General features: G+C 45.3%; 1 protein-coding gene across 1 annotated transcript in view; it reads left to right on the top strand.

Moving 5' to 3' along the window:
- Positions 1–26261, top strand: part of LOC138300242 (caspase-7-like) — a 231587-nt gene extending 205326 nt beyond the window's left edge. Inside the window, exon 7 of the mRNA XM_069239327.1 lies at positions 24730–26261. Within this exon, the coding sequence (XP_069095428.1) occupies positions 24730–24959 (230 nt within the window). The 3' untranslated portion in view covers positions 24960–26261. The remainder of the gene's footprint in view (positions 1–24729) is intronic.
- The last annotated feature ends 1492 nt before the right edge of the window (positions 26262–27753 follow it).

The following is a 27753-nucleotide window of genomic DNA, read 5'->3' as shown; positions in this document are numbered from 1 at the left end:
TTTCCATCACCAATGGCGCACACATAGCCCAGCACACAACATGTACACCGCAAAGAGGACATCCACCCACCCCCCTAACAAGAGGCCTTCACACACACAAATCCATGCATTCATGCCACATGCATCGTGCCCACAGTGTACTCACCTGTTGGTCAGTCACACGGGCCATGGTAGGTTCCAGACACAGGTCACAGCAGCACATGCAGTGTAGGTCCTCTCCTATGGAAGGTCAGGTAGCAAGTGAGTAGCAAGTGATAGAAAATGGCGGCCACGTCTGCGGTGGTGCATATGGTCACCGCCGGCTTAGATCACTATTGACCACTGTAATCCATAGGGCACAATATTAACCAATGAGGAGTTGCACGGCGGTTCCCGCCCTCCTCACGCCACGACGCACAACGCCAGCGGAATTACCTCACTTCTACCTGTCCCTCCACACAGGACAGGCGGATGCCATTTCACGGGGGGGCAGCCCTATGGATTCATGCTGCGTCACAGGAGAAATAGGCATGAACTGGACAAATCACACTGACCCATTACAAGTTCACAGATTGCAAACTCCTGTTGTGGCTCCAGTGTTCAGTTTGTGACAGCCTACTCATTCTTGTGTCCCTTAGATACCTACTGCTGCGGATGAATAGGAAATGGAGACATACCCCCGTGTACAGACCCCAGGTGGACTTGGAAAACACTGGAGGACAGGCACATTATCCTCACCTATAGACTTGACGGCCACAATCACAGAGCTGTGTGCCCAATTGGAGCCTGACCTGATATCTGCTATCCATCCCCCACTGGGATCCCCCCTCTTGTGCAAGTGCTATCTGTACTCCATTTCCAGGCAACTGGTTCTTTCCAAGTGACAGTGGACTTGGCAGCAGGAATTTCACAGCCAATGTTCTCAATAGTGCTAACAATAGTGTTGTCTGCCCTGATAAAACACATGTGCAGCTACATTGATTTCCCCCAGGTTGAGGATTTGGCCACAGTGAAGGCTGAGTTTTATGCAATGGGACATATCCCCAACATAATTGGGGCGATTGATGGTACACATAGTGCATTTGTCCCATCCCCCGGCAGAATAAACAGGTGTTCAGGAATCATAAGAGTTTCCACTCCATGAATGTTCAGATGGTGTGCTTGGCAGACCAGTACATCTCCCACATCAATGCTAAGTATCCTGGGTTGGTGCATGCTGCCTTTGTCCTGAGGAATAGTAGCATCCCAAATGTGATGTCCCAACTACAGAGGCACAGGGTGTGGCTAATAGGTGAGCCCTGGTTCCCACCCAGTATATGTTGGTGTATGGTGTGGGCCATATAGGATAGTGTGTGGCTCAATGCTGTGACTCTGGTTACCCAAACCTATCATGGCTGCTGACCCTGTGACGAATGCCAGGGCAAGGGCAGAAGAATGTTATAATGAGGCACATGGGCAAACCAGAAGGATCATTGAAAGGACCTTTGGTCTCCTGAAGGACAGGTTCTGGTGCTTCCATCTAACAGGTGGATCCTTGTGCTACTCACCCAAGAAGGTCTGCCAGATAGTAGTGGCATAGTGCATGTTGCACAACCTGGCCCTCAGAACCCATGTCCCTTTTCTGCAGGAGGAGGAGACTGGAGATGCCCGTGTGGCAGCAGTAGACTCTATGGACAGTGAGGATGAGGAGGCAGAGGATGAGGACAACAGAACACCATGTATAGGACAATATACACAGGTAGGATAGTGTAACTTTACATTTCAATGACTTTGGTTGTAATCTGTGTGGCTATGGCATGCTGATATTTCCCACTTCTATGCCCACTTACTGTTCCCTCTGGCAATTCATTTTGCAGATGTTGGTGAATTGACATATACTCCTGGTGTGCTCACTACAGCCAGCTACAGGTCATTATTCTATGCTCATTCTATGTACAGTTAGTTTGCAATGTTTGTACCTGTTTCAAAGAATACATATTTGATATACATGACATACTCCAAATGGATTTTTTTCAAAGGGTGTTTATTGAAGTGCTAACACATTGGGGGAAAGTGCAATGGGATGGGGTGATGAGGAGGAAAATCCAGGGTATTGTTCTAGTCTGTTTGTAGCACAGGTGCAATGTCCAAGGGGGCAAAGGAAGGGAAGCAATGGCAGTTCAAGGTGGACAGGGTGACTGAGTGGGACACATTGGTGACAATCAGGAGAGTCTCATTTCCTGGCGGGGTCTTGGCAAGTGTCCCTGGCTTCTGTCGCAGGGGACGTTCGCAGGGTGGTTCACCTTCTGCAGGGGAAGGGGTGCTGGTGGTCTGTGAGTCCTGTGGCGGGGCCTCCTGGCCACTAGTGGCAGCGGAAGTGGAAGGCTGTTCAGATGTCTGGCTAGTGGCAGGGGCCCGCTGGTGTGAGACTGCCTCCCTCATAATGTTGGCCATGTCTGCCAGCACCCCTGCTATGGAGATCAGGGTTTTGCTGATGGCCTGCAAGTCCTCCCTGATCCCCTGGTACTGTCCCTCCTGCAGCCGCCTGTTCTCCAGCATGTTGTCCAGGATCTGGTCCCTCGTGTCCTGGGAATGTTAATGGGCTGCAAGGATCTCCGAGAGTGCCTCCTGGAGAGTCAATTCCCTGGGACTGTCCTCCCCCTGGTGCATAGCAGTCCTCCCAGTTTCCCTGTTGGCCTGTGCCTCTGTCCCTTGAACCATATGCCCACTGCCACTGACCCCAGGTCCCTGATTGTCTTGGGGGTGAGGTGTGGCCTGGGGTCCCTGTAGAGTTGGGCACACTGCTGATTGACGTGTCCTGGGGTCAGAGGTGTGGGTACGCTGGGTGAGTGCTGTGGTGGTGTTTCCAGATGGGGGAGGCTCTGTGGTGGTGGTGTGTGACTGGGCTTGGGTAATCGGCTGTCCAGTGGTCCCTGATGGGCCAGGTAAATTGTCCAGATACTGAAGACCAGAGTTACTGTCATCACTGTGGGCCTCTTCTGTTGGGGGACTTGATAGTGCTGGCACCTTCTCTCTGCTGACATTGGCTGGGGTACCTGTGGGGATGTAAATGATATGTTATGGTTTATGTGTCTGACATATTTACATCCATGGCTTCCCCTCCATGTTTGGATTTTCTCTTCCAGCTTTCACTTGTGTATGTTAGTGTATGGTGGGGTTGTTAGTTCTCTATGGTGTGCATGCTTTTGTAATGAGTGTCCATGCAGGGCAGTGAAGGGTGTCCATGCATTGGTAGAGCATGCATGGCTTGGCATTAGGATTAGTGAGATGTGATGGTGTGATGTATGGGATGTAGTGGAGTGATGGGAATGAGGGTGAGGGTATGTGATGGCATGCAGGTATGGGAGTGATAATTGTTGAAAGTTGACTTACCAGAGTCCGGCCAGGGCCCTCAGGATGCAGTATTGCCAAGACTTGCTTCTCCCATGCTGTGAGTTGTAGGGGAGTTGTGGGGGTCCACTGCCAGTCCTCTGGATAGCGAGCTGGTGTCTTGGTACTATGGAACGTTTCTTCCCTCATAGGTCGTTCCACCTCTTCCTGATGTCATCCCTAGTTCTGGGGTGCTGTCCCACGGTGTTGACCCTATCCACGATTCTCCACCAAAGCTCCATCTTCCTGGCTATTGATATCTGCTGCACCTGTGCTCCAAATAGCTGTGGCTCTACCCTGACAGTTTCCTTCACCATGACCCTTAGCTCCTCCTCTGTGAAAAGGGGGTGTCTTTGTGGTGCCATGGGTGTTATGTGTGGTGTGTTGGTGAAGGTGTGTTGGGTAATGTGTTGGGGTGTGTGATGTAGAGTGCATGAGTGGTGTACAGGTGTGAGTAGTGTGTGGCTCTAGTTGTGTCAGTCGTCTTGGGGTCTGTCTGGTGGCAATGCTTTGTAGTCGTAAAGGGTTGTGGGTACTGTGGGTGGGTGTTTTATAGTGGGGTGGGTGTGTGGTGTGTGTATGGGTGTCAGGTGTGTGTTGTTTGAATTGTCCAATGTAGTGTTGTTTTGTATGTGGAAGTCCATTGTGAGCACAGCGGTATGTACCGCCAGTGGTTTACTGCCATTGAATGTCCGCCTTGGTGATTCATGAGTCATAATGTGGTGGGCGTTGTTCTGTTGGTGTAACGGTGTGGGTTTTGGGACCGCCAGTTTATCACTGATCTTTGGACTGGCGGATTTGCGTCTGTGGCTGAATTCTGTCAGATTGGTGTGTGTGTGTGTCATAATATGGTGAACAGATATCCACCGCTGCGGCGGTAACTTGGCAGCCGTCAGAGTGCCGGTAAGTGGGATTTACCATCAATATCATAATGAGGGCCAGAGTGTTTAAAAAAAAGGAAAATATAATAAATTTTGGGGACGATGAATTCACATGGAGAAGCGGTAGGACAGATCCCCACCTTACTACCCGGAAAAGAAACAGAGTAGGCTATGAATTGTGCCTAGTCTGAACCTCAAAAGTTTTTTCTAATGATTGGATGTATGCAATGGATAAGGCTTGATACCGGCGGTACTTTGCAGCAGAATAAACTGCCTATTATTATGCTTCAGAGGTTCGCCCACATCCTTCTTCAACCTCCTATTGTCGAAAAAAGGTATGCTTTAGCCAGATCTTATCAGATTTAGTGACACTTTTAGGGTTAGTAAAGAGTGATGTCCTACCCAGAGCAGTAAAGCAATGTTTAACATATAAAAAGCTGTGGTGTACTCATACCCAAATGACATCTAAAGCATTTCATATTTGTATTCTGATTGAACATTGTGTTGAGATTGTTTCATATCAACAGCCACAGCCACGAAGGAGCAAATTTAATAAGATCATTGACGTAAGTAAGCCCAGTTCTTCAAGGCATGTGAAATGGGAGCAGCCCTGAAGCTGAGGCAGGAGTCTGCGGAAGAAGCAATTTAATTCAATGTGTAAACTAGAAGCGGGGACATAACCCCAGACTTCCTTAACATAAACAGCAGTTGGAACACACTGTGTATTATACATTTCAAGAAATGCTGCCACCGGTTTGCCACCCACCCCCACTATAGGAGTGACATAAACAAAAAGTGAACCAATCAACTGTAAATTTGAGACACCTACTGGCTACATTGGTAGACCAGGAACTCCTGGAATCAAAACAAACCACCAAGTATGGAATACTTGAAACAGTTGACATGTTGGAATTAAAATAGATAGGTCTCAAGTTGTAGCTCATTGCGCCAGACACCATAACACAGGACTTGGAATAATCAATGTCCATGTCAAAGGAAGTTGTAAAGGAAGAAAAAGATTATATTAAATTTGACAGGCTCCTAGGCATATGAGATAACAACACAGGATAGTCAGCTTAGAAGAACACTGTAATCTGCTCTTATCAATCTGCAGTATATTCCCCCCACATTGTATCAGATGTTGACTCAAGTTATTTATATAAAGAATAAATAAGATATACAGCCCTGAGAGACCTCTATTTGGAGCCCAAACAACTCAGTACACTCCCCGTTCTGACCAAATCTAACCCTAACAGATAAGTTCAGATGGAAGAATTGCAAAAAAGTAACCGAAGTGGCAAAGACCACAGTTTGGACCCTTTTTTGTTGCATGTGCTATTAATTGAAATGGGTAATATATTGTGGATTTTACTAGCGTCATAGTTTTTAGGAAATGCCTGGCAGTTAGAGGGCTGCTATAATGCTGTAGTGGAAGAGGGTTGCCCACAAATTAGGAACAAAGAGGTAGGACAAAGTCAGAACTAACTCAGGCTCTGGGATTTAACCTGTTAAGCTCTTTCAGTGGATTTTAACATTGAACTGGAAAATGTGATGCATAAAATGCTTGTAGGATGGTGGCCTGGTGTGTGGTGGATACCTATGGTATTATCACCCTATACCAGGTATCCTCTTTTAGTGAAGTGTAGGCAGTGTCTCGGAAGCCAAAGCTCTCTAGAGGTAGCTGTGGATGAGCACCCAAGACTTATCTAGGAGATATGCAAAGCTTATACCACTACAGCCACACAGCACTATACACATGAAAGAACCACACAGTGTTACAAAAATAAAGGTACTTTATTATAGTAACACAAATACTAGAATACTGTATAGGCAATCCCAGACTGGAGGTAAGTAAATACACTATTATATACATATTAGCAATCAGTAAAGAGCATAGACAGCAATAGGCATGGGTAAAAGCAGTAGCAAATAGTTAGGGCTCTAGGGGAGGACCAAACCATATACTAAGAAAGTTGAATGTGAAAGGCAGTCCCCCACCCAAGGATGTGGAATCAGGAGAAGGGAGCTGGAGGTACTAGCAACCCTAAACGGTAGGTACTCAGGTGCCCCCTAGGTGCCCACCAGATGAGATGTAAGTACCAGGTTTTCCCCAAACACAACAGGAGAACTTTTGAAAAGGATTGTGCAAGGCCCAACCAAGACTGGAAGAACCCAAAGGTGGATCCTTACAGAAGAGGACCTGCAGAGGAAGGGGAACAAGTCCAGTTTGTGATGGAGTGTCCGGTTGTGCCAGGAGCCACTAGCCACCCGCCACCCTTCTGTAGATGCAGGACCAGGTCGACAGTGGATGAAGCAGGTCGGCAGTGCAGCACCGGAGATGAAGAGGAGTCCCAGGTGTGATGCAAGTGATGTCCCACGTGGTGCAGTCTGTTAGTGGTGCTGAAAAACCACCAACAACCCTTCGCAAATGCACAAGATGGAGAAGGAGGTTTGCCAGGCTGAAGAGGACCAGCAAGGTCCAGGGGACTCGACCCAAGGAGGAGAGTCCAGAGTGACCCTCAGCAGCTGGGTGAGTCACAAGAAGAGGAGGCAGCCCTCAACGACAACCCACTGGCAGCAGGCACAGGAGTCGCAGTGAGGCCCACTCAGCACACCTAGAGGAGTGTACCATGTCGCTGGAGCAGCAGGCCGGACACAGTGTGCTGCAGGAAGAAGTGCTGGAGGCTGGGGCTACATGGAGCCTGGAGATTCCTTAGAGGAGGAGCACACAAGCCTTGGCAGCTGCAAGAGTCACAGTGCACAGGGGTACTGTCCTGCAAGGAAAGGCAAGGGCTTACCATCTCCCAAGTCAGACAGCTGGTAGAGAGGACCAAGGGGACCACTCCAGACCACCACCTGTGATGCAGGACCCACGCAATTCCAGGGGAGAGCAGATCCACATAGCAAGTTGACATTGCAGTTGGTGTCTGCAAATGCAGTTGAGTGACTCTACTCCAAAGGAGATTCCTTCTTACTTCTTGTGCAGACTGAAGACTCACCCCCTCAGAGGATGCACAGCTGGGGAAATGTTGCAGTTGCTGGAAGGAGCAGGAGAAACAATGTTGCAGAGTTATCGCTGGAGTTGCAGATTGTTGATTTCCGAAGAGTCCAGTTGGGTTTCCAGGGGACAGAAGGTGAAGTAAACAATCCTAGTGGAATCTTGCACGTTGAATCTGAGACCCACCCAAAAGAGAGACCCTAACCTGCCTGACCTGGCCACTTGGATGCTCCCATGGGCCTCTGCACATCTTGGATTCAAGATGGCAGAACCACGTGGCCACCTGGAGGATTTCTGGGCACCACCCATGGGGTGGCGATGGACAGGGGAGTGGTCACTCCCATTTCCTTTGTCAAGATTCACACCAGAGCAGCGACCCAGGGTCCCTGAACAGGTGCAAAAGCGGTTTATGCAAGGAGGGCACCAAATGTGCCCTTCAAAGCATACCGGTGGCTTGAGGAGGCTCCCTTCCCAAGCTATGTCACACCTATTTCCGAGGGGAGAAGGTGTTGCCTCCCTCTCCCACAGGAAATCCCTTGTTCTGCCTTCCTGGGCTTCAGCTGGTCAAGCGGCAGAAGAGCAGAAACTCGTCTAGAGGGTGGCAGCTCTGAAAGACTGGTAAGAGCAATACCAGGGGGTCCTCAAAGGAGCCCCACAGAGTGCGTGGAATCATACACCCAATACTGGCAACAGTATTGGGGTATGATTCCAACATTTTTTATATCAAACATGCCCAGGTTTGGAGTTACTATTATGTAGCCTGTGTCCAGTGCATGGGTAAAATTGCTTCCCCGCACTTACGAAGTCCAGTGCAATGGAGCTGGAGTTCATAGTGACACCTCTGCTCATGCAGTGGTGCCCTCACACACTGGTACCTGCATCCTGCCCTCTGGGCTAGGAGGGCCTACTATAGGGGTGACTTACAGTGACCTGGTGCAGTAATCTGTAGTGAAAGCCTGCATGCACCTTTTCACGCAGGCTGCAATGGCAGGCCTGCAGACACATTTTGCATGGGCTCACATGGGTGGCACAATACATGATGCAGCTCTTGGGAAACCCCTGGTGCCCCAATGCCCTGAGTACCTAAGTACCATATACTAGGGACTTACAAGGGGGAACTAGTTTGCCAATTGTGGATTGTGCAAAGTCCTAGGCAACCACATTTAGAGGGATAGAACACAATCACTGGGGTCCTGGTTAGCAGGAAACTAATGAAGACATTCAAAACACACTGACAGCAGGCAAAAGGTGGGGGTAACCATGCCAACATGAGGGTACTTTCCTACAATGCTGACAAAACATTGCTGGGGCAAAACATTCTAACTCATTTAGTATTGTTGTTGAGTGTAGAAGAGAACCTCTCAAAGTCTGACAAATGGTTGACAGGTTTATTGAAGTGAATAAGTACAGAGCGCAAAAGCCCACAACCTTTTCTCTTGCATCCTCTGTGCTCTGACAAAACGGCAAGCCATTCAACAGAACACCCAAGACAGAGCAAGCAGAACGTGAGAGTCATATAATAAATACACATACTTAGTCTTGTGACTAACAAGGAATAATAGACATAAAAGAGAAATCACCTATATGCATACAACATCATTCTTCCCTATACAATACAAATTTGAAAATAACATTAAACTTAAAATAAGCAAATTTAAATCAGCAACATTTCAAAACGGAAGCCAGTATGAACAAAATCACTAGAAATAATAATATTTGAATTTAAGAGGTAATGAAACATTCTGAGTGGGTCTCTCTGACACACTAGGTATCCTTGATAAGCAATGTATATGGTTAGATGTAGTAAACTCCCTTGTCAATGAGGAGTTAAAAGAAGATCCGTCATCATGACTAATTACAATTGAGTTGTCATCCTCAGTACATCGAGATACATCATGTTCAGGATAATGAGAAGTTTTTTGCTGAGATATATCCCACCAAAACTCTCCAGATCTTTGACATTTTCAAGATTTTAGTTTTTACCATCAGTAGTCTTTTTGGCTTGTACCTGAGATATTTTCACCAGATTTCTCCTGCTCCACCATCCTTCCCCTTCCTGGAGCAGAGCACCTTTTGACACTTTGACCACTTTAACAGGTAATGTAAACTTACATTCACCTTTTTTGACTTTATTAGGGTTTTTAATGGGAACCAAGTCTCTCACTTTGTACTCACACACTTTAGAATTGTGTGTATCATAAAGATATTGTGTAATTGCCTTCTGCTTGTTTAACACCTTCTTTCTCATATTATGAAAACCAATTTGCTTCTTAGTGTACATAGTTATATCTTTGACCCAATCCAGATATAATGTATATATGGGCAATCTGTTACACAACAATTTAAAGGGAAATACACCCGCGGTGAGGTGTAGAATGGTAGCTCCATCCATTTTCCCTGAGATATTTCTCTACTTGAAAGCCCGAAGATAATGCTGTCTGTACCCCTTCTTTCAAAACATTGTTTCCCCGTTCTACTGGGCCATTAGAGGTGGGAGAATAATATGCTACTTGTAGGTGTTTGTTATTTAAGATCTCCCAAAAATGTGTCATCTGATGGGACTTGAACCCCCTTCAAGTCCCATCAGATGACACATTTTTGGGAGATCTTAAATAACAAATAGCATTATTGGTCATGATCTTGTTGGGTGGTCCTTAATCAGAAACACATTTTGCAAAAATGTGATGACAGATGCGGTGTCAGGTGTAGCAACAAAGTTAAAACAAATCAATTTTGAGAAGTTATCCACCAGGACTATCAAGTACTTCTTATTACTTGGTAGTATCTCATAAGGACCAGCAAAGTCATGGGAAGCTTTGTTCCATGTTGTATCTGGTAATGGAACCATGTGTAAAATATGTTCTCCAGTGCTTATCTGAAACTAAGCAAGTATTGAAATCTGACACCCATCCGTTGACATGCGCATCCCTTCCAGGCCACCAGTAGTACTGTTTTAACCTGCGAACAGTAGCTGTGATACCTAAATGACCGTCATGAGCATTTAAATAAAACTTTTCTCTCAATTTAGTGGGAGGTACTAACAAATCACGATGAAGTAAAAACCCTTCAACTACAGACACATCATGAGCAACTTGAGCAAAAAATTTCAGAACTGGTTCTAAATTTCTTTCCTTAAGCCATCCATTTTTGACAAAGTTGATTATTTTTTGTAAAATGTGATCTTCAGTAAGAGCACCCATACAATTTTTCTAGACAAAATATTGTGACCCTCAGGCAAATTTCCAGTCAGAGCCATGATACAATCCACCTCATCCTCATGAACATCTGAACTTTCATCAATCACATGCATCTTAGATACATTCTTGCAATTTAGACAGGATGCACGCCAATCTAGCTGAGGCTTTGGGTGTGCCGTTACCATTCCGCAAGTATATGAGGGGTTTATGGTCCGTGAATATTTCAAACTGGGTGCCCCACAAAAACATTTTGAACTTTTCAACAGCCCATGAACACAAAACAGTCTCTCTTTCAATAGTCCTGTAATTAAGTTCAGATTGATTAAGAGAGCATAAGGGAAATGCAATTGTGTGTTCTTTCTTACCTACCCATTGTAAAAGTACAGCTACCAAACCTAATTGGTTGGCGTCCACCATCAAAAAACATGGATGCCCAGCTGTGAAACCAGATATGATAGGAGCTGAGAAATTAGGAGGCTTAATTTTAAGAAATGCCTCATTTGTCTTATTAGACCATTCAAAAGCATGTCCTGTTTTAATAATTCTCTCAATGATTGTTCTACCAGGGCATACCCATGTATGAAATGTGAATAATACGCACATAAGCCCAAAAAGGAGAGTAAGTGTCACGTACTGAGCTGGACTTCTCACCTCTGGATTTCGGATTGGTGAATACACCAAGTCTTCTATAGGTCCTGGATACTCCCAGATAAGGGCGACCCCTTCTAGTAGCCACGGTGCCACTTGAAAGGCTACGCCAAAGCAGACCGTACCCTCCAGAAGGAGTCCCAGAGAGAAAAAACCCCAACACTGGGGAAAAAACTTCTAACAGGAACTCCAGATGGAAAGCAAGAAAAAACAGGACTTGACAACAGGAAACAAAAATAGGCAATATCCAGGGTAAAAGGCAGGGAAAAAGGAACAGGTAAAAATATCCCACGGCAAAAGCAGGAACAAAGAACATGCAAAAATCTGCCAAGGCAAAAGCAGGAACAAAGAACAGGCAAAAATCTCCCAAGGCAAAAAAGCAGGAACAAAGAACAGGAGCGAACAGCACAACCAGAAGGAAGTGTTTGCAACGCAAGGAGGAACAAGACTGACTGACTTATATATTGAGAAAAGGGAAGTGACATCACAGGAAAGGGAAGTAACACCATCTTGGATTGGGAAAAGCCCATAGACCAGTATAGGAAAAAGGAAGTAGTATAAAAGAAAAACAGAGCATGCTGGGACAAAAACACGAAGAAGACAAGATGAACACAACATGGATAGAGACAGCCAAAACGACCAACAAAAAACCCACCACCAACTACAAAAGAAGAAAAAAGGCTACAAGTAAGTGTAGCGCGTCCGGAAGCTAAATATATGCTTCCCAGAAAGCATAGTAAAAAAATGCGGGGAACGGCGCTCTGAATATCAGTAGCGCGCTCCACCCGCGAGGACAGAAAGAGACGCCGCGTCAGAGCGCGGCGTTACAGTAGGTTCCCTCCCCGAGGCACCAGGTTTGTCAGGATGATTGTCAAAAAACAGGCGAACCAAACGGGGAGCATGGACGGAGGAAGCATCCTCCCAAGAGCAGTCACTGAGGGGGTATCCTTTCCAATGGACCAAAAACTGTAGCTTGCGTCGAAAAATTCTGGAATCACAGATCTCCTGGACTTCATACTTAGGCTGTCCATTGATAGAAAGAGGAGGTGGACGTTGGAAATGACGATGGTAAGGATCAGGAACAAAGGGTTTTAACTGGGACACATGGAAAACAGGATGAACCCTCCAGGTATGAGGTAAGCGGAGAGGCACAACTACAGGATTCAGGATGTGCGAAATTCGAAAGGGTCCATAAAAACGTGGTTTGAACTTATTGGTGGAAAACCGGGATGGTAGAAATCTGGAAGAAAGCCATACCTTGTGGCCCACTTGATACAAAGGTGCGGCTTGCCGATAACGATCCGCCTTTCGCTTCATAGCTTGTTTCGAAGCTAGGAGAGTTGTGTGAAGTAGGCCCTGGATTCAACGGATCTGTCGTGAAAAAGAAGTGACTGCAGGCACAGAAGAGGATGTTCGAGAAACAGTAGTGAAAGTCCTCGGATGAAATCCATAAGTACAATAAAAGGGTGTGGTCTTGGTCGCACTATGTATTGTGTTGTTATAGGAGAACTCGGCAAGAGCAAGATATTCCAACCAATTGCTTTGTGTGGCATTACAGTAACATCTCAGATACTGCTGAAGTTCTTGATTCACTCGTTGAGTTTGCCCATTTGTTTGTGGATGGAAACCCGAGGATAAAGAAATCTCAATGTTAAAGAAGGCACAAAAGGCTCTCCAGAAACGTGATACATATTGAGGTCCTCTGTCCGAAATGACCTCTTGAGGAAGACCATGGAGGAGAAAAATATCCCGTAGAAAAATGCAACTAATTTCTGGGGCTGTTGGTAGTTTCTTCAGGGCTGAAAAATGGGCCATCTTAGTGAATGAATCTACGGTCACCTTGATTACTTGGTTACCAGAGGAGGTAGGTAGAGAGCATATGAAATCCGTGGATAGAGTACACCAAGGAGCGGAAGGAACCGGTAAAGGTCTTAATAAACCTGCCACCTTAGTTCGGGGTGTCTTAGTCTGGGCACAGACTGGGCATGCTGACACATAGGTTTCAGTGTCTGTCCTTAGCGAAGGCCACCAAAAAGATCGCTGAAGCAGCTCCTGGGTCTTCCTGATACCTCGATGACCGGCTATAGGAGAATCATGGCACATTTTCAGGGCTTCTGTCTGCACTTTCTTGGTAGGTAGGAAAAGAGCATGTTGATGATAGAAGTAGTTGTCCTTCTTCTGCAAAAAAGGAGTCACTTTATCCCATTCTGAAGCAGACAGAAACTGGTACTCAGATTGAATGCGTTCTTGAAAAGACTGAGTAGCTCCGATGATCCTGCTAGCCTCAATAAGATGTGGAGAGGAGTTCTGGGCTATGTAAGGATATCTGCGGGATAAGGCATCTGCCACTAAATTCTGGGAACCAGGTATGTACGTGATCACAAAATCGTACTGGCTAAAGAAGAAAGCCCATCGAGCCTGATGACTGTTGTGACACTGAAAGCTCCGAAGACACTGGAGATTACGGTGATCAGTCCTAGCTTCAAAGGGCTCTCTGGAACCCATCAGGAAATGCCTCCATTCCTTAAAGGCTACTTTGAGAGCGAGTAGTTCACGTTCCAGTACAGAATAATTTCATTCAGCCTCTGATAGAATATGAGACAGATAAAAGATAGGATGTTCCAATCCATCATTGTCTTGCTTCTGCAGCAGAACTGCTCCAATAGCTCTGTCTGAGGCATCAGTCACGACGATAAATTTCTTGGTATTGTCAGGATGACGCAACACGGGTGCTTGGGTAAAGGCTGTCTTTAATTCTTGAAACGCGCGTTCAGCCTCCTTGGTCCAAATGAAACCCTTCTTCAGGTTCTCTTTCTTAATTGTTTGTGTTATGAAACTTTGTAGGTGGGCAAAGTTATGAATAAACTGATGATAAAAGTTTGATAAACCAAGAAAACATTGCGTTTCTTTAATGGACGTTGGAGAAGGCCAATCTAATATGGCACTGACCTTGTTAGGATCCATGGATATTCCGTGTTGATTAATACAAAACCCGAGATACCTTACTTCAGATTTATGGAACTCACACTTCTCAGGTTTACAAAACAATTGGTTCTTCTTGAGTCTTTCCAGGACTTGCAGGACATGATCTACATTGTGCTCAGGATCACGGGAATATATCAAGATATCATCCAAATAAATGACTACATATTGATTGAGTATATCTGAGAACACTGAATCCATAAATCGTTGAAAAACAGAAGGGGCCTTGGTCAGTCCAAAGGGCATAACACGATACTCATAGTGCCCAAAAGGGGTACGGAAAGCAGTCTTCCATTCATCTCCTTCCTTGATCCGAAGGAGATGATAGGCACCCCGTAAGTCTAATTTAGTAAATATCTTGGCTCCTTGAATGGCATCCAATATATCTCTGATTAAAGGCAGTGGATATCGATCCTTAATCGTTATTCTGTTGAGTTCACGAAAGTCCACACAAAGACGCAGATCCTTAGTCTTCTTAGGGATGAAGAAGAGAGGAGCCCCAGCGGGGGATGTGGAAGGAGCAATCAAACCGTTGTGTAAGTTGTCGTCCAAATAATCCCTTAGCACCTTCTTTTCTTGGTCTGTCAGAGAATACATTCGACCGAAGGGGACGACTTCATCAGGAATCAAAGGAATAGCACAGTCATAACTGTGATGAGGTGGCAAAATAGGATTACTAGGTTTCTGAAAAATCCTGATATATTCCTGATAACAATCTGGAACCCCCTGGATAATATTGATAGAGTTAGTGCTATCCTTAGTTGACTGACAGGACCTTTTTGGAGTCCAATAAGAAGTAGTAGAATAACAATTCTGTTGACAAAATGAAGACGTTAGGGATATAGTTTGTGTTTCCCAATTGATATAGGGGTTGTGTTGGGCTAACCAGGGAATTCCCCAAATCATGATGTGATTTGGTGAGGCTATGAGATCAAAGGCAACGTGTTCTTGATGCCCCCCAAATGTCAAACAAAGAGTAGGAGTTGAGGCCACCACAGGTCCTGAGGTTAACGGAGAGCCATCCACTGTGTGAACCTGCTCAGGAGTTTCTTTAGGAATGCGGGGAATTCCTTTACTCGTAGCCCAGGTCTCATCCAGATAGAGTCCACTGGCTCCACAGTCAAGGAGAGCCAGAAGATGTTCTTCTTGATCTTGTGAACTTTGTAACTTGACCGAGAGGATAAACAGGGTGGACATGCTTTCTTTGGAGGAACATATTGATGGTACTTCAGCTCCTCCCGTCTCCTTCCTCCTCACAGGGGACGGGAGCTGGCGTTTCCCGCAGGCCTTGAGGGACATACCGGACAACTACGGATCAGGTGGCCAGCCTTACCACAGTATAGGCAAAGTCCCCTTCGTCGTCGTTCCTCCCTTTCTGACTCCGTCAATGGCCCACGAACCAGATCTATCTGCATGGGCTCTTCATGGGGAGGTGGAGAGGCTTCAGATGGACTATCTTCCGTTCGCCGACTGCTAGCATGGAAGGTACCGGACTGGTATGGAGCTCTAGTTCTACGTCTTTCCATCTTGCGCTCTCGAAGTCTATGCTCGATGTTCATAGATTGATCCATTAATTCTTTCAAAGAACAAGCTGGAGAAGAGTGTACAAGCTCATCTTTAATTTTTTCACGCAGGCCTCGGCGGAAAAGGGTTACGAAGGTGCGTTCTACCCAGGAGGTTTCAGCTGCCAGCTGCTTGAAGTGGGTTATATACTGCAGTACATCCTGATTACCCTGCTGAATGTCACATAAGGCTTCTTCAGCTGCTGCTTCTACCCCAGGTGTCTCAAACATTTGTTTGAAAACAGTCAAGAAAGCGGAATAGTTAGCCAGGACTGGGTCATCTGCAGAAACCAGAGGAGTCGCCCAAGCAAGCGCTGGACCAGACAAGGCGCTGATCAGATAGCCCACCTTAGCCTTATCCGAAGAAAACTGGAGTGGACGAAAGGCAAAGAAAACCATCAGGGCATCGAAAAATTCCTTCATCTTTAAAGGATCTCCGGAATATCGAGGAATAGTAGCAGATACGGGTGGTATGTCCATTGATCGGGAAGACAAGACCTGTCGTAGCGCAGTGTTTTCTGCCCGTAACTGTTGTAACTCTTGGGCTTGTTGTTGGACAGTCTGTAACATGGCTTGAGCATTTTCTGACGCCTCTCCCTGTGGATCTTCCATGGCGCTTTCGCAACGCAGAATCTTTTGGCGTTGCAATCTGTCACGTACTGAGCTGGACTTTTCACCTCTGGATTTCGGATTGGCGAATACACCAAGTCTTCTATAGGTCCTGGATACTCCCAGATAAGGGCAACCCTTTCTAGTAGCCACAGTGCCGCTTGACAGGCTACGCCAAAGCAGACCGTACCCTCTAGAAGGAGTCCCAGAGGGGAAAAACCCCAACACTGGGGAAAAAACCTCTAACAGGAACTCCAGATGGAAAACAAGAAAAAACAGGACTTGACAACAGGAAACAAAAATAGGCAATATCCAGGGTAAAAGGCAGGGAAAAAGGAACAGGTAAAAATATCCCAAGGCAAAAGCAGGAACAAAGAACATGTAAAAATCTGCCAAGGCAAAAGCAGGAACAAAGAACAGGCAAAAATCTCCCAAGGCAAAAAAGCAGGAACAAAGAACAGGAGCGAACAGCACAACCAGAGGAAGTGTTTGCAACGCAAGGAGGAACAAGACTGACTGACTTATATACTGAGAAAAGGGAAGTGACATCACAGGAAAGGGAAGTAACACCATCTTGGATTGGGAAAAGCCCATAGACCAGTATAGGAAAAGGAAGTAGTATAAAAGAAAAACAGAGCATGCTGGGACAAAAACACGAAGAAGACAAGATGGACACAACATGGATAGAGACAGGCAAAAGGACCAACAAAAAACCCACCACCAACTACAAAAGAAGAAAAAAGGCTACAAGTAAGTGTAGCGCGTCCGGAAGCGAAATATATGCTTCCCAGAAAGCATAGTAAAAAAACGCGGGGAACGGCGCTCTGAATATCGGTAGCGCATTCCACCCGTGAGGACAGAAAGAGACGCCGCGTCAGAGCGCGGCGTTACAGTAAGATATCCTTATTGTGTGGTGGAATGGTGTTCTGAATTGCAGCTACCAATGACATTTTGGGTGTAATGCCCTGATCAGAGATGTTATGACCTTGATACTCCACTTGGTTGGCCATGAATTTACATTAGTCTTTTCTCAGGGTGATACCTACATCTTCAAATGTGTGTAACACCTTTTCTAAAATCAAATTGTGTTCTCTGACAGTCTTATCAAAAACAAGTATGACGTCATGAAATGCTTGTACCCCCAGAATATCCCTCAGAACTCTATCCATACATTTTTGAAGTACACTTGCTTCAAAAGCCAGTCCAAATAGCATATGCAAACATTTGTACACTCCAAACGGAGTGATGAAGGTGGTAAGGTCTTGGCTCTCTACAGCAAGAAGTATTTGTTGATACACTGATCTGAGGTCAAGTAAGGAGAATACTGTGGACCCCCCCAAGTTGGCCAACAATTCTTGTACTTTGGGTAAAGGGTGGCAATCAATTATGATGTTCTTATTGAGATTCCATAAATCAAACCATAGGCACAATTCATTTTTTTGTTATTTTACTATTACTACTGGACTGACCCATTTAGATGAGTCTGTTTCTTGGATCACCCCGTCTTTACACAACTTGTCTAGTAAATTCTCGAGATGTGATCTGACACTTAGCGGAACAAATCTGACCTTAAGTACAATAAGAATAGCACCCTCTTTAAGTTCAATCAAATGCTCAAATCTCTTAATGTTTCCTATTTGGTCACTGAAAATGTTACGGGACCGATTAACAACATTTTCTAGGTTAACATCCTCAACATTTTCAATGAATGAGATAGAATTGTCATCTAACACAATGGGATTCTCAGAACCAGGTATCAACTTAATCCCAAGCCTGACCTGGTCCTGCCATCCTATAATGTTCCTTCCTTTTTTTGGCAACGTAAAACTTTGTAATCATTTGCCTTCCCAAAAAGCAAAGTGTATCGATAAAATACCCCAACATGGTAATATTTTGTTCCACAAACGCTTTTGGGTGAATATCTGTTACTGTTAATGAGGTTGCTTTCCATTTTTCCTGGAAGAGAATGTCAGAGATGAGTGTGATGGGTGCACCAGAGTCCACCATCATGTTGATAGATACTTTCCCAATAAGTGCTTTGCACAAGGACCTTTCACCATCTTAAATGCTTTGTGATCAGTGCCTAATGTAAGGATCACGTTAGACAGGTCATCTGAGCACTGATCAGAATCTACATCAACCGTGCTGATTCTAACTGGATTCTTGTTGCACCTGCAAACAAACTGGAAACGTCCAATTTTTCTACACTTGTTGCAACGTTTGTTAGCAGCAGAACAATTCAGGTTATTTCCAAAATGAGACAGGGATCCACCTATGTAACATGTGTTGGTGTTCTTCTTGACTGGAACAAGGGTACTTTTATATTTATATTTTTAATGGTAGTGGCTCCTATGAGCTTGTGTTCAGCAATTGCATTTATTTCTAAACTTCCTATTGTTGTTGCCTCTGATGACATCTTTTTTGTTGAAATAATCGATCTTTCGATGATTTTGGTAATTTCAATAACCTCTGAAAGGGTGGGGTCTCTGTAACTCAGCAGTCTCCCTTGGATCTTTTTAGAGGCACAACTGTACACAAATTGATCTCTGATGTATGTAGCAAGAGAATTGCCGAAGTACTTTAAAGAAAACAACAACCCTAGAGGTGAAATATATTCTTCAACCAACTCCCAAATATTCTGTTTCCTCCTGAAGAAATTAAAGCGTTCTAGTAACACATTTGGGGCCAGATGTAGGAAGGCATTAGCGCCTCGCAAAGGGCGAAAAACGCCGTTTGCGAGGCACTAATGCCCTCACGCGATGCAGAAACACATATTGCGAGTCGGTACCGACTCGCAAAATGTGTTTCAGACTCGCAAATAGGAAGGGGTGTTCCCTACCTATTTGCGAGTCGCACCGCAATGTAAGTTGATTTGTGACCGCGAAAGCGGTCGCAAATCAACTCGCAGTTACCATCCACTTGAAGTGGATGGTAACTCATTCGCAAATTGGAAGGGGTCCCCATGGGACCCCTTCCCCTTTGTGAATGCTCACAAGAATATTTTTTCAGAGCAGGCAGTGGTCCTATGGACCACTGCCTACTCTGAAAAAAACCGAAACTAAAAGGTTTCAGTATTTTTTCTATTTGCAGCTCGTTTTCCTTTAAGGAAAACGGGCTGCAAAGAGAAAAAAAAAAACTGCTTTATTGCAAAGCAGTCACGGACATGGAGGTCTGCTGTCTCCAGCAGGCCACCATCCCCGTGAGTGCCTAGACTCGCTATGGGGTCGCAAACTGCGACCCACCTCATAAATATTTACGAGGTGGGTCTTTGCGACCCCATAGCGAGTCGCAGAAGGTGTCTGAGACACCTTTCTGCATTCGCTTTTGCGAGGTGCAAATTGCAAGTCGCAGGGACTTGCAATTTGCACCTCGCAAAAGGGAACCTTCCTACATCTGGCCCTTGGTTCTTTGGAAAATGTCTTTGTGAGCCTCGCAACAGCTTCTGTATAAACATTCCAAGGCTCTATCCATCCTGGTGGCATGTCTTCTTGAGAAAGGTTATCAAAGACTTGCTGACCTACATGTCCAAGTTGGCCAATTAATAAAGCAAGTTTACTTTTTGGTTCAAATAGTGTGGTATCAATTGCAACTCAATAGTTCTTAAAAAGAACTGAACCAATGTTTCCAACATATAATAGGTTTGCCAGGATTGTGAAGAAAGGAATAATTTGGAGTAATGGAGTTTGTGTTGTCATGGTGTGATATAGAGACCAAAATGATATTTCATAAGGCAAATGTAACCAATTAAGATTTTAGCTGGCACATTTGCAAACTAGGGGCCTCATTACGACCCTGGCTGCCGGCGGTAAGCTGGCGGTGTACCGCCAGCGTAAAATGACCGTGGCGCATTAGCCACGGCCATACCGCCGGCCCCTCCAACATACCACCAGGCTTCCATCTGGAGGTTTTATAAGTCCCCAACCGCTAGCCTGTTGATGGCGGTAAACACCGCCATGGAGAGGCTGGTGGTAAGGGGGACTTGGAGAGCCCCTGTGGGCCCATGTACTACCCATGCACTTGGCATGGGCAGTGCAAGGGCCCCCAGGCACAGCCCCATCGTGCATTTCACTGCCCGAAGTTCCATATCAACATTGCCGCCGGCTTTATTATGAGCCGGCTGCAATGTTGATGTGACTTTTCCGCTGGGCCAGCAAAAAAGTCATAATAGGGAGTCACAAATACCGCCAGCACTGATGGTATAGTGGGGCCCGCAGCTTCGGCGGTCTTTTAAAAAAAAAAGTTGTAATGAGGGCCTATGTGTGAAACAACTGTCAGCATATAAAGTAAATCCAGAAACACTCACTCCAGGTGTGCTTATTACCGATTATTACCGTGTGAAATTAGGCACTAAGGGGGTCATTCTTACCTTGGCGGACGGCGGAGGCCGTCCGCCAAGGTAGCGCCGACAAATGACCGCACCGCGGTCAAAAGACCGCAGCGGCCATTTAAACATTTCCGCTGGGCCGGCGGGCGCTCTCCAACAGAGTGCCCGCCGGCCCAGCGGAAATGCCCCTGCAACGAGGACGCCGGCTCAGAATTAAGCCGGCGGAGTTGCAGGGGTGCGACGGGTGCAGTTGCACCCGTCGCGTATTTCAGTGTCTGCTTTGCAGACACTGAAATACTTTGTGGGGCCCTCTTACGGGGGCCCCTGCAGTGCCCATGCCATTGGCATGGGCACTGCAGGGGCCCCCAGGGGCCCCGCGGCACCCCCTACCGCCATCCTGTTCCTGGCGGGAGACCCGCCAGGAACAGGATGGCGGTAGGGGGTGTCAGAATCCCCATGGCGGTGGAGCGCGCTCCGCCGCCATGGAGGATTCCCCCGAGCAGCGGAAAGTCGGCGGGAGACCGCCGACTTTCCGTTTCTGACCGCGGCGGAACCGCCGCGGTCAGAATGCTCGAGGGAGCACCGCCAGCCTGTTGGCGGTGCTCCCGTGGTCGGTGACCCTGGCGGTCACCGGCCGCCAGGGTCAGAATGACCCTCTAAATCTTGATCAGCGATGTGGTGTCATCAAGTTCAAAGGCATTGTTATTGTGTCCGTATAAACACACTGAAGCAAGTGCGTGAGTGATCCTGAACAAAGACGGTCGCCACTGATGTGCTGCGTGATGATGTGAGGATGCAAGCGAGAAGAAATCCTAAGAAGCAGAGCACTGCGTCGGCTGTGCCTGTCAGTGTTAATGTTCTCTTTGACAATGGCAGGGGTCCGCGCACAAGAGCTGTGCCACCGGCACCTCACCTGACCAAATCTGCAATCCAATTTGAACAGCTGTACTCCAGTGTCGGTAGGTGGGCTTCAGGCAGTAACAGATGGTGAATTAAATGGCGGTGTTGGGAGGTAGGCTGAGGCAGAGTTCAGTCTTCTTAAATAAAGTTGAATTTCTTTGAAGTCAGTGGGCTCCTGTGCAAAAATAACAAGGAACAATAAACATAAAAGAGAAATCACCTATATAAATACAACAATTGTGTATAATGTTCTTCATTGAGATTGACTCCTATAGAACCACTATCCTATTGCACTAGTGTGACATGCATCTGGCTTCTCAGTTTTCTTTTAGAATGTGAAGTAATACATCTTAGAGGAGCCCTCCGCAGCCTCTTATGTTCTGCAGACTCATACGTCCACATGCTCTTATATTACTATTCTTTGAGGAATGGTGGTGTGAGGACCTAAATCTTCAAGGTAATATCTTATGGCTTTAGTATTCTCTGTTCCTCCAGAGTACCTAACAGAAGAAGGGTGGAAAGCACCAGGTTTTAGGTCTGTATGCAATATAATGTCTTTACCCATGTTGCTATGGAGACAAGCAATTTTAGATGTCCTGGTCTCATACGTCTTGGCGAACTTATCCTTTGTGGGACTCAGGTATGAGACACTAGCCACCAAACCTCTTCAACTCTAAGCTTTCCCCACTCAGCAGCATTTCTACGTGTGAATTTAACAACAATCACAATAACGAAAACAACGGGACAATGTCTTCACATTAGACCTATGAGCTCTGATTGGTGTTTCAACTCCTGTCTATAATTGACTTTTCCCCACCCTATCCCGCTCAACACCTAAGTCTCTTTACAACACAAGCCATAAGTTACTTACATTTGCGAAATGACGCCAAGGTCAGAACAGCTAAACCAGTGGCATAACCAGTTCCAGGGACAGAGAGTATATAGTATAGTTGTTTTGAGCTCATTAGCCCAACTTGGGATCATTATTCGTCATGATATGTAGTATCCGACGTGTAGTTTCTCTCTTTGTAGAATACGCACAGATGAAATTTATTTTCACACTTTCATTGCAAATGTTTTTGAGGCAATGGATAACTTAAGCCTAGTGCTCATTAACAGCACAGTGAGCACTTTCATGGTGTTGAGATGATGAATCACTCTTCTCAAGAAAATCCTAAGACTGTGTAAATGTAAAACCTTTCTTCAAGTTGTTTATCCAGAATGGATCCTGCTGGATATCTACCTAGATAGAATTGTGTGCAGAGGGAGGTCGTCACACAAAGTCCTGTGAGAAACTGTACCACGTTCCCTGTGTTTTCTGACCCAGGTACTGCTTACTGCTTGACACAGAGGGTCATCTTGGCATGGCTGCCCATGCCTTTTTCTTTATTTATTACCCTTTGTCTGTGGACGCGTGACTATGGGCCTGGTGAAAGAAGTGGCATTGGGCAACACTCAGAAATCTCGGATTACCAGGCACAGTGCTGTCTTCTTGTAGCTTCACTTCTCTGGAAGCTGACTGGGTGCTTCAGTGCCACATTACAATTAGCACTTAAGGCAAGGTGGCTGGGTCCAGTGCAGAATCAAAGCCAGCATGAGCCTAAATCATTTCACAACTATGGCCCATATTTATGGGCTATTAACGCAGGGCAGCACAGCGAGTCACCTTGTTGTGCTGCCCTGTGTCAAAGGGAAAAGGCAGGAATGCGCCATATCTATGCCTTATGGCACATTTCTGTCCTTTCCCCTGTGCAGGCACTGTTTTGGCTCCCTAGCGCCAATGCAGACACCCCTGCACCTTGGTGTTGTAGGCAGGATTGTTTTTGTGCACTTGCCCCTTCCTGCACAAAAACAATCCTGGGAGGCAGAATGCAGCACACACAGAAAGATTTCAAAACAAGGAGAAATAAAGATATTTCTCCTGGTTGTGCCTCCACTGGGGAGGAGCAAGGTTTTTGTGAATTCCCAGGTTTACAAGGTCTAGTAAATCAGGGGATGCGTAAAAATCCATGGGTGTTGCGTGGGAACACCAACTGCAACGCCCATGGCCTCCCTTGTGCAGAGTAAGGCAACGCAGTGATTTGTGCTGCCTTACCTTACGTCATATCTGTGAGGCCACTCAAAGCCATGTAAAGAGCTGTTGTGTGGCCTCGTACACATGAGTTGCATCACAAAAGGTGACGCAAATGCTGCGCAAAGGGCTCATAAATATGCCTCTTTGTGTGCTGTTGCAATGAGAAATATACTTACAGATAATCCAACTATGACATTTTATGGTTTCACGCGAGATCTTTTGACAGTGCGTTGCTTGCTATTTCCACAACTATAGCGTCATTCAGTGGGAAAGTCACAGTTTTATGAAGCACTGTGAGGGGGACTGCCTCGTCTCTAGCCACAGGAGAAGGGGATATGGTGCCAGGAAGGCAGTTTCATGCAAAAATCGACGTATTATTTCAGTTCAAAACTGTGCACAGGGTTTACATTACTTCTTTACGCTTGCGCTTGTTTGACCAGACTGTCACATGTGCCGAGACATTGCAGTTTCAGATACTCACTACATTAGTGTGAGTGCTGGCTGATGTGTTCTGGGTCTGGTAATACATTTGGAAAGACAAAACGTGTAAAGGAGTGTCCCGCTCAATGTATATATATTGGCCAGCTCTAATACAGATGTGCACTGATTTATACGTCTCAAATACTGACAATCAGAGACAGTTTTAACTTAGTTATTTGCCACTGGGTTGTAAATCCGGACCCTAAGTCGATTTGTTACATCCAGCTGAGGAGTCACATAACAGTGTTAGTATTCCACGAATGATTGAATGCATGCATGCTGGCCACTGAAAAGTAGATTGGTGATAACGTTGAAATCCCAGCAAAATCTAGCAGCCTTGTATGCTTTCTAATGCTTTCTGATGTCGATAAAGAGGGTTGCAACGCCAAAGAGACGCTTCAGTCCACACTGTGTGAAATATGAGCATTCACTATTAATATTATGCTTTAATGAGTGCGCGCACTGTGCTTCAGCAAGACAGTTAACCCTTTCAGATTTGATGTCGCAGTTAGGCTAAGAAGGTTTAATAAACGTGCCGTATAATCACTTTGGAGAAAACGTGGCATTGACTGTCTGCATGACACACATATTGTTTCATGAATAGAAAGTGAGCATGCCCAGGACAGATCGTTCCTTGACTGGTTAGAAGCCCATATTCACAAAGATGTGTCTTTGCTGAGGAAATGGAAATAATCCTTAAATACTGAGACTGTGTTTCTTTTGTAGGTTACTATGCTTGGAGGAACGTAAGAGATGGATCTTGGTTCATTCAATCTCTTTGCAAGGAGATCAATGAACATGGGAGACAACTGGAGATCATGCAGATCCTGACCAGAGTCAACTTCGCTGTCGCCACTGGTTTTGAGTCTGCAAACATAGACCCTGATTTCGACGGAAAGAAGCAAGTGCCTTGTATTACCTCAATGCTGACAAAAGAACTTTACTTCCAAACATGAATTCAATATGGAGCAGGTCTTGCCTGCCAGACAGTGCAAGTTGTCTGTTTAAGAGAAGTTAGTTTACAGTGGAGTTAGAGCCCACTCATTGCATGCCATCTTTTTTGCTTGCTTTTTATATGTTAACTTGTGCGAGCTTTCTTTCTTCTGTTTGCCCTTCCCCTGGAATATGACCAAATTTTTTGTGCCCTTTCCCTGATAAGCGACTAATTTTCAAGCACTACTATTTTATTTTTTGGTTAATGTTTCTGCGATTGTGCATGTGTTTTTCCAGCTGTCTCCCTTGTCTACTTCTCTTCTCCCCTCCGTCGCACTCCACTTTGCTCCTTCCTGCCCTTTACTTCTCCCCAACTTTCCTCCGTTATGCACTCACCTTTGTGGACTTCGCCCCCTGAGCTCCATGTTGCTGTTGCTTGGCTGTATTCTTTGCCTCTCCCCTGGCCGCTGAGTTGACCCCACCCCAGCCACACCGTCTGTGTTGCTTCTGTCGACTGCGCTAACCGTGTTGCTTCCCCTACCTGCCTTACAAGGAAAGCTTTTGTTCTTCTTTTTATTTGCTGATCAAACATTTATCAGTAAATAAAAAAAGGCACCCACAACGTTTTGTAGGCTGTGTGCATGCATGATGTGCATGCTTACAAAATTACACAGTGAGCCATCTCACACAGATCAGATTTGTTCACCTTTTTAGCTATGATGCAAAGCAAAGGGGAAGCTGTACAGCATCACTAAGTATCACTGACAAAGCCAATAGGTACCAAAGACGTGACCTATTGGCTTTGCCAATCCATGTTGAATTATCGAGTGGCACAATTCTGTTCTCTTTCCTGCATTAGTATCCTGCATTTTAATGGAATGGCATCTTGTAAAACTTTAGTTTTACAAGCTTGGAGTTTACAATAATGGTTTGCTATGCATGTAAGGACCGTTATTAGGAATATTCTTACTTATTTTCTGAACAATTTGTAGTAACGTCAGCTAAATGTCTAGCCTGCATAGTTGGTAGGTCATAACCCCAAAAAGCCCACTTGTGGCATCAAATAACCCAAAAACTCATATTGTAAAGAATAGGAATATATATTTCATTGAGGCAGGAGGACAAATGCTTCTGATACCACTTTTTCAACAAGATGAGTGTCAAGGCTTCCAAATGTGGAGAAGCCCTATAAATCGTTAATTTCTATGCATGGATTTGTAGCTGTATGTTTAGCTGTGACCTGCAAGCTATGTAACATCTGAAGACCTTGTTTTGCCCATGCTAAAAAAAGACCGCTTTTTCAATAAAACTAAGGACTCTAAAGATTTCTGCTGTTTGTGAAAAGTGATTTGTGCACAAAACTAAGTTGTAATTGTACAGTTTATTGAGGGACGATAACAACAAAAGAATTACATTTGGCTCCCAAGGATAATGTTATCAGGCAGACAGTGCCCTAGTTATACACGTTCTTACAATTTCAAATTTTGTGTCCAGGTGATAAACAGATATATACCTCAGCGATACTCAGGTAGGAAGCCCCTGTTGTTAAACTAAATCTATGGCTTGTGCTTGGTTCTTGACACAAGATATTTGTGTCCATACACTAGAGTCAGTGCTTTTTTTGTGACTTAAAGGTGCCTGATCCTTGGCTGCTGACAGCATTCTCTCACTCTTCCCTATGAATCCACTATTTTGAATATGAAGGTCGGGCCTCCAACCGCCTTACTCTTGTAATTGTTAAAGGAGCAACTTTGTTTTGGAATTCTGTGATACAAAGCAAGGTTTCCTCCACATTTATGTCTACAATGTGGATATCCACCATGACACAAAAATTGGTCTCATTCTCCGCTATGTGCGGCAAACCCTGACTTCTGCAATTTTGTACGTACTCTTCATTACTGCAGGGTTCTCTGTTCTCTTTCATTCTGCTGCTTCTCTATTTCTGACTCCTCCTTCTCTGTTAAATGAGGCCACTCCTCCGCCTTGGCAAACTTATAAGGACATCCTAGAAATGGACATCTTAACCCTCTACAGAACAACTAAGATTGACTGTTGAATGAGGCATCATTACTGGCACAGTTTTCACTTCTGTGTGTTACTTCGTGCTTACATTTTTCAGTGGAAAGAAAAGCCTTCATCCTCTCTTCTCACCTTTTTCAAACTTGTTTTAATAATGTTTTGGGCTCAGCTCCACATAATGCACCTTCTTCACTGTCTCAGTTAATTTAAGTGTGGAGGACTAGAAGCTGTGCATTGTCTTTTACTCTACTCTAGCAAGTGAGTTTGAACCACCTTGTTCAACGATGGCAACTTCCCATACAAACTACAAGATGGACACTCAGCCAAAAGGGTTCAAGGCCACACCAACATGCACACAAATAGCAGCCTGCAAAATATTAGAACTATGTTTGCCTAATCTTACCTGCATTTACACACAGCACCCATTTTAAGGGCCAGGGGCTTATTTCTCATAATTATACTTAGACCCAGGGCAAGAGTGAGAAAGGCTGGAAAGGGAGAAAGATGATGGAACATAAAAAGTGATAGAAGGAGAAAGCAGGTATAAAAAATAACATGCAAGTGTGAGATATTGGGTCTAGAAATAGACGTTGGTGGAGGAAAGGGGCATAAGGTAGAATTAAGACTCGAATCCCTGATATTTAGCAACACACCCAACATAACCTTATGTTTCTGGGTACTTGTCATGACTGTCTGACTCACACAGGTGCTGTCTTCCACCTCTTACCCACTGCAAGTCTAACACCAGCAGGTAGAAAGTCCATCATGCTGACAGTAACTGTGGTACTTAGGAGAATG

Source organism: Pleurodeles waltl, chromosome 6 (assembly GCF_031143425.1).
Source record: "Pleurodeles waltl isolate 20211129_DDA chromosome 6, aPleWal1.hap1.20221129, whole genome shotgun sequence".
Classification (NCBI taxonomy): Eukaryota; Metazoa; Chordata; class Amphibia; order Caudata; family Salamandridae; genus Pleurodeles; species Pleurodeles waltl.
This window is presented reverse-complemented; position numbering and strand designations above follow the sequence as displayed.